Source organism: Manihot esculenta, chromosome 3 (genome assembly GCF_001659605.2).
Source record: "Manihot esculenta cultivar AM560-2 chromosome 3, M.esculenta_v8, whole genome shotgun sequence".
NCBI classification, from domain to species: Eukaryota; Viridiplantae; Streptophyta; class Magnoliopsida; order Malpighiales; family Euphorbiaceae; genus Manihot; species Manihot esculenta.
Window position 1 is genome coordinate 6,752,662 of NC_035163.2, and position 10,943 is coordinate 6,763,604.

The 10,943-nt window shown below is 32.8% G+C and overlaps 1 protein-coding gene across 1 annotated transcript; it reads right to left on the reverse strand.

Moving 5' to 3' along the window:
- Positions 1-1,420: 1,420 nt before the first annotated feature.
- LOC110610933 (ER membrane protein complex subunit 1) lies at positions 1,421-10,743 on the reverse strand. Its single transcript, XM_021751013.2, has 12 exons — positions 10,516-10,743; positions 10,130-10,257; positions 9,898-9,960; positions 9,200-9,321; positions 8,705-8,820; positions 7,807-8,614; positions 6,440-7,171; positions 4,479-4,700; positions 4,314-4,409; positions 4,034-4,228; positions 3,747-3,860; positions 1,421-1,905 (listed from the first exon to the last, which is right to left on the reverse strand). Exons 1-12 carry the CDS (start codon positions 10,614-10,616, stop codon positions 1,645-1,647), a joined length of 2,958 nt encoding a protein of 985 aa, XP_021606705.1. The 5' UTR covers positions 10,617-10,743; the 3' UTR covers positions 1,421-1,644.
- Between the last annotated feature and the right edge of the window lie 200 nt (positions 10,744-10,943).

Below are 10,943 nucleotides of genomic sequence, written 5' to 3' on the forward strand. Positions count from 1 at the left end.
CAAGGAGTAAATAAGAGGTTTTATTTGAGGGTAAAATTGGATTTTAAAAATTTTCTCTAGGACGAAAGGATTATTTCGTTGACGGAAAGAAAATATAAGGACGTTTTAATAGGTTTCTAAAAATACAGGGACTGACTTGTTAATAATGACAATACTCAGGAACTAAATTATAAATCTCCTTAAATTATATATCCAGTTATACACATATATCAACTTGTCACATTAGACTTCACACATTTCTGAATTAAAATTAAAAAATTTGATAATTTTCCTAAAAAATTGGAAAGCTAGCCTATGATTGGATTAAAAAAATTGCTTTTATGTAATTAAAATTAATATATTTAATACAAAATTTTAAAAAATAAGTGTTTGTGTTCTGATACTAAATTAATACGAAAATTAAAAAAAAATTATTAGAATTTATTCAGACTATATTTTAACATTAAATTGATGAGAATTCATATCGATAATAAAATCTTCCTTACATAAATAACACAAAGTTAATTTCCAAGAGTTATTTTACTATCCCGCTAATCAACTAATATATTTAAAATTATAAATGATTATGTAATAATTTCAACTAAAAAATAATATAATAAATTATTGATAAGTTAATTGAACATATAGAATTTATATTAGATTGAATCTTAATAAATAATTAAATATAGAAATAAACAAAGTAATCCATCTTTTGAGTTAAAATTAAAAAAATAGAAGAATCAAAGTTCTAAAAATCAATTTCACATTATGAACAATACTCTTTGCCAGTCTATTTATAATTAAATATCCCTTAATTTCAATTAAATTTGAAAAAAATCATAATTCAAATAGGAAATATTATTTAAATCGAAAAAACTAATTATAGTTTTAGTAGTATAAAAATATCAATACTAATATTAATAAAATAAAAAAAATTATAATCCAAGTATAATGCTATTTCACTTTCTTTTATAATTAACACTTGAAAGGATAAAAAAAATATTAATAATTTTTTGTTTTACGTAATACTTTTTTTAAAAGATCAAAATCCCTCGAAGGACTCGAACACCCATTGATCTCGTGTTTCATTCAATATGAAGGACTCAAACACCCCCCTTATCTCGTGTTTTGAAATCTTTAATTTGTTAAATTATGAACCTCTATTTGCTCATATCACATATTACTTTGAGAAATCAAGGATGTAAATATTAACTTAAATATAATAGAAGAATTAAAAATAAATGAGTATTTTTGTTATTTTAAAAGTAATTAACAGAAATTAAATAAGACCTCTAATTTGATAGAATCAAAATACAAGATTAAATTATTTTTAACGTGTATTAATTTTACCATGATATAAATGTCATTTAACCTAAAAAAGGTTGCGAAGGAAAAAGGATTTCCAACATAATAATAAGGCCTAACGAAAAACATACAAATATCGAGGCACAAAAATAAATTAGATATCATTCCTGGGGTAATATAACTTTCAATACAAGATGTTGATATTTCCTAATGTAATAATGACGGAAAAAATTCAACTACAAGAGAGATCGCTAGAAAATCAGTTAAAAAATTACAACTTTCGGAGTGAACATCCTAATTTAAACTTTTTTCTTTAAAGAGGAAAATAAAGTTATGACACAGAGACTTGGAGAAACAAATTCACCTCCATTTGTCTCGTAGCTCTTTCTTCTCCGATAAAATCCAAGTGATGAAGATTGCAACTACAAGGGCAACAATTGTTATTAGCAACAAAGCGTAGCTAAAATCCTCTGTAAGTGAATCGTAGGTCCTCGAGGGCGCAAGCTGTGTGAAAAACAGATCCACACCATACACAAATACAAGCGTTGTTGATTCAAGCTTAGCAGGCACTGTTACTATTCCTCGCAAACCCTCCACTTGAAGTCTGTGTGTAACAAACGACTGCAGAAGCAGAATAATTTTCATCTCAGTTTTATAGGCAAGGACCAACAAAATCAACAACAAAACACCAAATACGATCCCCATGTTGCTTCACGATAGTGATGTATAACCAACAGCACAAAGGGGAAGACTAAACACCACATTCCCACTATATGCACCACCAGAACGCGAATCACTAGAGTTGTTTTCTTGATAACTTGTTATCATAATTCCTATCTGTAGAATAAATTGATAATTGAAAAAAAAACATACAGTACAAACCTACCAAAGATATATGATCTAAACAATGAAAATTAGTTGTTCTCTCCCTCCCATGTCTTTCTATGGGCCTCCTCTATTGTATCTATTGTGAGAATGAAGAATGATTTCTCTATTAAAGAATTCATTAAATTTTTGCATGTAATCATAGTACAAGTCAATTATTTGAGATTTAACATTTAATTCATTATATGACTTTATTAAAAGTGCACGAATGTTTTCCCTTCAATTTTGTTTCACGACCGCCCATAAATAGTAGTAGTTCATAACAAGATAAAACACATTTCAGATAAGACATCATCATATAACCACAGCTATCCTCCATCCCATCTAATCAATCAAGAAAAGCAGTAAGATCTAATCTTCCATCATACTCCAGTAGCAAGTCGTCTCATAATAGTGAGCCTATAGCAAACTTACTCATCTCTCCACACACTTTGGGAATTATTTTTCTCTGGTTCTTTCTTTGTCTCCCACTTGCACTCACCTACACCCTCTACCAGAACTCTCTCTTTTTCCTTCTCCATTTCCTCTTTCTTTTTCAGTTGGGTTTGGTTGAAGTTGATGTGATTATTGTCATTTCTTGTTGCTTAATTTGCTTCTCCTGCTACTGATTTACCATTCGTTTACTGCTTTGTTTATGGGTTATTTTTTGTAGAGTGTAGATCATGGTTATCAAAGGCATCCCAAAGGTGTAAGGCAAACCAGGCAACGAACCCAACAATAATTGATCACTTTTTAACTGTATATGCATCACTAGAATCCTTTTCTACGCTCCATCTTATACTTGAAGATTCAGCATGCGCATGAAGCATGCTCAAAAAGAAGAAGATCCAACCAAATCAAATGTGTGCTCCCAAGAAAACAACAAAACAATTACTGCACTAAAAGACAGTGACTTTAAAGTACATCTTTACCCCATTATATACATATATATATATGCTTCCTTTACATGCAACTAGCCATCCACATCCTTAACCTTAATTGCTTCTCTTTTCATTGTCCAACCATACCGTCTACTTGGCACTATGTTACCTTTCTTTTCTTTTCTTTTGTTTTCTTTTCCCCTTTTTTGTTTACTTGCACTAAAAATTTTTAATTTATGTATTCATAAATATTTTTTTCCTTTTCAATTTATAAATTAAATTTTTAACAAAAGAATTAAATATTAAAAAAAAGAGAGAGATTCACCATGCAACAGCTTTTCAGCATATGTTGTAACTATAGAAAATTAAAAATTTTATTTTTAATAATTTTATACTTTAAAAATTTAAAATAAAACATAAAATATATATGAATAGAAAAAATCTCAATTTGTAGTAATGTATTATTAAATGTCAATGGCTTCACCTGGTTTTAATTTATTATGACATAAAATTATATTTTTCTATTTAATGAAATGAATAGTACCAAAATTAATATAAGTTTCCAAGCATAAAATTGTATTTGAAGAAAAAAAAATTTAGCTAGCACAGAAAAAAAGAAAAAAAGAAAAATCGATTGAGCCATATTATTATTCAAGTACTAAATTAGTGCAAAGGAGCATAGAGGAAGAGAAAGATATTGGGCAATTAACAACTTACCTGAGGAATGATTGGCAATGAATCGGTAAGAGGTATAATTCCTTCTTCTTTCTCTGCTTGTGTGGGATTAACTGTCCGACGGGGATCTAAGAAACGCTTATCCAGTGCCAAGACCTGTTAGCATTCACTTGCCTCAGTGCATATAAAAGCATAGTTGCCATCTAAGATGCCCAAGGCCATATTTTCCACAAGGTACGGAAATATTTAAACTAGAAAAGAAATCTCAATCTCAATGGAAATCATGGATCGACTTAGAAATTTTGGGTAGTTTGCAGATGTTAACCAACCTGATCACCAATTGTACCAATAAGCAACTGCTTTGAAGTTATCCCCTTGGCTGTGGATGTAACAGCTATTGTTTTGACAGAATGGGTAAAAAAGTATGACTGTGACTTTGTTATGACCTCTGGTCGAGAATAGGAAGAAACTGGAGAAGTGAGATTATGCTTTCCCAGAACAAGCTTCCAAACATCTTTGTTGTCCTGTATTCATTTTGCAAAAAGCCAACCATTTAGAATCAAACTGCATAAAAATGTTGCATAAAGTATTCCCAGATAGTATGCTTACAGCTCGAGACTGGTCAAAAATTTCAATGACTGACATCTCATATCTGTGCGCTCTAAGATTAAAGTAATGGTAGACAACCCAGTTTTCACTAAAAACCTGCAAAATGTGAATATGTGTGAGGCAATATATCTTCATTCAAAACAGAGGAAAACAAAGGAAACTCACCGCACGTACAGGACCGTGTGCGCCATGATGGGTCACGCGGTGCAATATTCGACCAGTTACAGTATCAATAAGATAAGCAACCAACCATGATTCCTCTGGAGTGGCTGATCCAATACCTCCAATGGCCTTTGGTGCAACAGTCACCACAAAAAGTATATTTTTAGATGTATATTTATACATCACATCTTGTTCTGCTATAACCTTTGCCTGAGTATGAACGACCTGGAGAAGAAATCGAACAGCAGCTTTTAGAGGTAAAACGTACAGTAGCAAAGCATTTGGCAAACAATCCCATGGAGATAGATGCAGGTAGCAACAATCATAAAGCAACATAAGAATCTAGGTAGCACACTTGCAATAATACCTGCCACAATAATAAAATTATTGCCCATAAATTGGAAGGTAACTTTTAGGTGGGGACACATTTAAATGATTTAGTCTTTCTACACTTCAACAGTGTACAAGGAACACCATTTTACAGATGAAATAGTGATATTTTACGGATGAAATAGTGATATTATACCAAGGGAGCACCAGCACGCATGTAAGAAGAGAAACTCCATCAGCCTAACAAAGGTCGCTATCTTTCACTTTTACACAGTTTGAGAAAACGTAATCAATATTGTGCCAATTCATAATTTTTGTTCTATTTTTCCTTTTGTACCTTCATATTTTTTGGGGGAAAAAGGGTATCCTTCTCTTTATTTAGAGTTGATAGTCTGGAAATGTACAAAGTTACAACTAATTTCACATCATATTATCAACTTAATGAGGATAGAATAGGAAAATTACTCTTTTTTTTAACTAGTGGTAGTGGGCAGATAATCTGCATGGGAAAGGAGTAGAACTATAGTCAAATTGAAATCCAATTAAGAATCAAAATCTTCATTTTGTGAATCAGGAATCGAAGTTTGAATCAAATCATAAAATTCAATAAAAAAATTTTAAAAATTAATTAAAAATAACATGTGTTCTAAAAAATAAGTACAAAAATATCATAATCACATATTTAATCAATAAAGTATTATCATTTATCTTATTAAAAATATGTTCTATAATAGAATAATATATTTTTATTATGTTATTTCGTTTTATATTATAAATTAGGAACCCTTGAATTGTACACAATGATTGTCATTATATATGTGATGAAACTCTCATTTAAATTCGATCAAATAATTAAATAATAAAAAAGGATAGCATGTTCAATTAAAAGATTAAAATATATTAACATAAAATGTCAACTTGACAACTATAATTAGAGAGGTAAATGAACTAAGGAAAAAAAAAAGAGAGAGGAAAAAGAGTGGGTGATGGAAGAAAATAGTGAAGGAAAGGTTTTATGCGTACTTCTCATAGCAAAAATGAATAAAACCTCAAACTAACAATCCTTAAGAAAATCATCATTCGACACAAGTGAGAACTCAGCCGATTCATATTGATTCACCGATTCACTATCAATTCTTTCAACTTAGTCACAATTCAGATACATTTGTGAGTTGTCCCATAGATTCGAATCACCAGGATATGGAATTGAATTGAGAATCTTAAGATTCGAGTAAAGAATCGTAAGGTTTAAGATTCACCCCATAGATTTGAAACAATATTGTGGGAAATGGATTCAAATTGAGAATTGTAAGATTCTACTGACAGTGAGTATAACATAGATAGTGTCATACATATACCTAGTTATCTAGTGAAAATCCACGTATCAAATGCCACTCTAATGCAAATTCAGAAGATTATGCCTATTTTTCTGTCTGCTGTAACTAAAAATGCTTTGGGTAATTCAAGACAACCAGAAATATATTTAAGAACCATTTAAGAAAAATGGTTGTTGAAGTAAGAACTACAATAGTACAAAATCGATTAACCAAGCAACAAGATTCTTTTTTTTTAAACAAGAAAGAAGTGGTGGTCAGAAATTAACTGTCAACATTTTGAAGGGGGAAAAGCAATACCTCATTTAACTTTCTTGTCACAGTTGTAATAATCTTTTCTGATTCCAAGGGAAATACAATCGACCATATATCCCTGGTCTCAAAGCAATATTCATCTGATACTTCACCAATGCAATTGCTCTTCAACACATGTCCTTTAATAATGCCATCATCAGCCTCGACTGAGTACCAGTAAATGTTAGAAAACTCACGTTGAAAAATACCAACAGCCTCGGGGGTTTTCGGATACAAATGTGCTTGTTGTTTAGCATCTATTAGCAGATGTAGCCGTTGTTCAGTTGAATCTGTAAATGGAAGCAAAATCACTTGGACAACAGAATGAACAAGACTGGAAGAACTAAGCTCCTTCCCCGTGTAAGTATCAACAAAAGAAAGTACACCAGGTGCATCAGAACTTGATCTACACCTGCCAACTACCAGAACTGATGGATTCTCATCCATCGCATGGTGATGAGGAACCTGCCACTGATACAAATTGAGCCCAGTTGGGTTTTCACATGTTTCTGATTTACGCAGAGAGTTCAACAAGATAGACCACACAATCCGTCCATCTCCAGTATGCAATGCAAAAACCTTCCCAGATTTAGTAAGCACGATTAGCAGCTTTCGGAACCCATTATGGTCTCGGGTCATTTTGCTCTTCTTAGAGCTTTTTAACCTCATGGCTTGTATGGCTACGACCTCCTCAGGGCTTGCAAGCATTAAGGTGCCCTTAATCTTCAGAATATGTCCCTTCCAATAATAAAACATAATGTGTTAAAAACCCAAGTATCAGAAAATAGACAATCAATGAGTTGTATCATCAAAATCACACAATGAACACAGTAGTAAAAAGAATTATCAGGTAAAACAAGATATGCAACCATGCAAGCATACATCCTGCCATTGCAACACGGACATCTACATTTCTTAATAGGGACTGAAATGGATATTCACAGAATAAAGGACTCAATCTTCAGATATATGTAACAGGTAAATCAGGATGAGAGAGATTATCATTCATAGTCAACATTCCTCTTTTAACCACAAAGACCTATGACCTCAATACAGTTGTGCGAAAGGGGAGAACCAAAAAACAGACAGCAGGTCTTCTAATTAAATGTAAATGCAACTCGGAAGGAAAATTCTACTCTCTGATTAAGTCTTTGCTGAACACATAGACAACACCTGCAGGAAGAACTAAAGAGCACTGCTTTTGAGTAATAGCTGTTCTGATTATGAAAAACATCCAGTGGTCACGTAGAATAAAGAAATATCTAAAAAATGAAAAAGTATATTGAAAAAAAAATCATTTGAAAGAAACAGAAATTAAGACTTATCATTTGACAACTTTCTTCTTCACAAAGCCATCTTAGTAGTCATCATACCTTCAGCCATTCAAAAAGGTTCTCTTCCACTTTTGCTACCGATACACCTTCCTTCGCCACAGGGAGTTCTGATGTTGTTGTATCTATAACAGAGGCAAGGCCATCCTCCCTACTCCAGACAATCTCACCTTGTTGTAGCAGTAACAATGAATGATCTTCCATGACAATCAAAGCCCTAAACCCATGAGACCTATCTGTCCGGATATAATTGTTTATGAAAACCTTCTGAACCAAACCTCTTTGCTGGTCCAGTTTAATTCTCTCCTTAAGCAAGTCATTGTTCCACTCTGGCCCAAGCTTCACCATAAGGCAAATGTCATTGTTATAATGTTCAACCACAGCAAATGCTTCTCGACCCTCAGAGAATGAGAGAGCATCACTAACAGCTGTTACATGATTGATTTTATCTACCACCTCCAACTTCCCTTCATCTGTCACTCTGATGAATATCATAAATGTATTGGTTTTCAAAGCGAAAATTCCAGTAAGTTTTGAAGGTAATATCATTGTGCTCCCTAAGGACTCTCCAATTAGATCTGATATGTCTGTTTTCTGAATGCTGATTTCTCCATTATGAAAGTTCACCGTTATCAAAGTTGATCCAGTGGAATCCAGCACAACCAGTGTGTTGGTAGAAACCAAAGAAACCTTCCCTGAAAAACCACCAGAAAATGCTTCACTTTCATGCTTCAGAAGCTCTCCATTCTTTGCATCCACTTGGTATACATTAAACTGAGATGAACCAACAAATCCTACAACATATAATATATCACTTCCAAGAGGTTGAATCACATGCTGAACCTCAAAGCTGCAACCAGGACAAACACAAAATCAATGGTATGGTGATTGTTGAAAACAAAAACAATACTTGACACATAAAGCTTCAATTTGGGCAAACCTTTCAGCAGCAAAATCCTTCTTCCAGAGAATCTCACCATGTATGCTTGAAACAGCATGGAGGCATCCTTTACCAAATACAATAATCACATTGTCCTTGTCAATTTTCAAGCTTGTCTGCAGATAGAAACATTAGCTGACCACAAATTGTTTTTGAAAATTTATAGGATGCATGATGTATAAGAGAAAACTTCAAGAAGAACTGAGATTCTCATAGAGTGAATTATGCTAACAACAGTCAAAAATAAAATTTTCATCAGCAGAACTAGATCATGCTAAATGATCTTTCCTGATTTTGAAATGATCCAAGATATATTTTATCATAATTGGAAAGCAAATAATAATAATAATAATAATAATAATAATAATACATGTACACACACAGAGAGTAGGAAGACCTCATAAAATTGCTGATCAACTGTGATTCAGTGACCAATGTGTCACTGAGGCCTGTGCGATTATACTAGGTAACTAATAAAAATTGTCATTTACTAACCGGCACCAAAAATATAGATTCTGAGTAATTTGGGCCCTGAAGAAATGATTCCCACACCATCTGCCCATCAGGAAGATTCCATGCTCTTAAGATACTCCCCTCTGATGAAAGGGTAATGACGTCTGAGGAAATAAGGTAGAGGATTTAAGAATCTAAATGACTAAAAACAGTCAAATGTTCAAACCTTCCTGGGTACACAAGAAGAAAAAAAATAACATCTACACAAAATAACAATACCATATGCGACATTCCCCACATGATAAAATTATGAATAAATGTTGTAATTAGCTAAACATATTCTAATATATATGTGTATATAATTCAAACAATTATTCAGCACATCAGAGCAATAATTTTGTATTCTTGAATCTTTTACTAAATTTAAGGTGTACCATAATCACTATTTTATAAGATGGGCATGGAGAAAAAGATATGAAGATTTACAGAATCACAAAGAATATAAACCAGCCATACTAACAGCAAATTTAAGAGTTGATAGCCAAGAGAATCTTAGATTAGCCATAGTCCCTGCACAATGAAGAAGAAAAATGTATCCCAATAGAACCACAATAAAGCAAATCTATATTCTTACAGCACAAACTCCATTTATGATCAAGCAGCTAAACGCCCAAGAATGAAACCAATCATGTACACAGCTTGTTAAACAACAACAGCAATTATAGTATAAATATAATTACATTTCCCCATGGCGATATCAATTCCATCAATAGCATCATTGGCCCCAAGAACATGCCTCCAAACTGCATAAACGAAACATTTTTAGCATCCTTTCAACCAGATATGTAAACATGGATAAGAAAATAGAAAAATTTACCTATACATTAAACCTAACCATTCCAAACTACTAGCTAATAAAACAACGAGTCTCTCCTCAATTACTTAGAATCATAAAACACATCTAGGACTTACAAATCTCGCCATGCCGAAGATCAAGTGAAGCTATAACATTCTCTTCAGTGGAAACAACAACGCGTTTTCGACCGGTCTTGTGTGTGTGGAATACTGCGTCCTTCACTTTCCCTATGTATTGTTGATGCCTACATTAGAATTAAACTAAGAATCTGAGCATTCATCAGTTGATGATAAAAAGCTAAGCTCAATTACTAGTAAGGTTTAGTTCAATAACAGAACAAATCAATTAGCTCAGTTAGGACTCAGCGAATTCAACGGAAAGGATAGAAATCGGAGTTGCGTAGCGCGACGCAGCTACTATATGAGAAAGTTTTCTTTACTATTTTCAACGATATTTCTCGAGAACCAAACAGCGATGAAATCAAGTAAAATCGGGAGCTCACCAGTCCATGAGGCCTACTTGATCTTCGTAAAGCGAGAAGGTAGGCGTTGTAGTTGATAAGAATAAAAGGGAGATAAGAAAAGCACTAAACGCCATGTCCATGGCGAGGAGACCTCTGTTCTCTCTCTCTTTCTCAGTGACGAGGGAGACAGATCTGAGAAAAAATGAACGAAGTTCGCCTCGCTGCCGGCCTTCTTACTTATTAAGGTTTTTTCTATTTTTTATTTTTTATTGTTTACAAAGACAATGGTTCATTCATGAGAAGGCCTAAGCCCAGTACAAAAAAGGATGAAATATGCGGGTGCAGTTTTCTGATTAAATTGAAAAAATCAAACAGAATTGACCGGTTTAATTTTTCGGCTTAAACTATTCAGTTTGATTATTGATTTTTATAAATTTCAATTAGTCAGTTTAATTTGCTTATTTTCA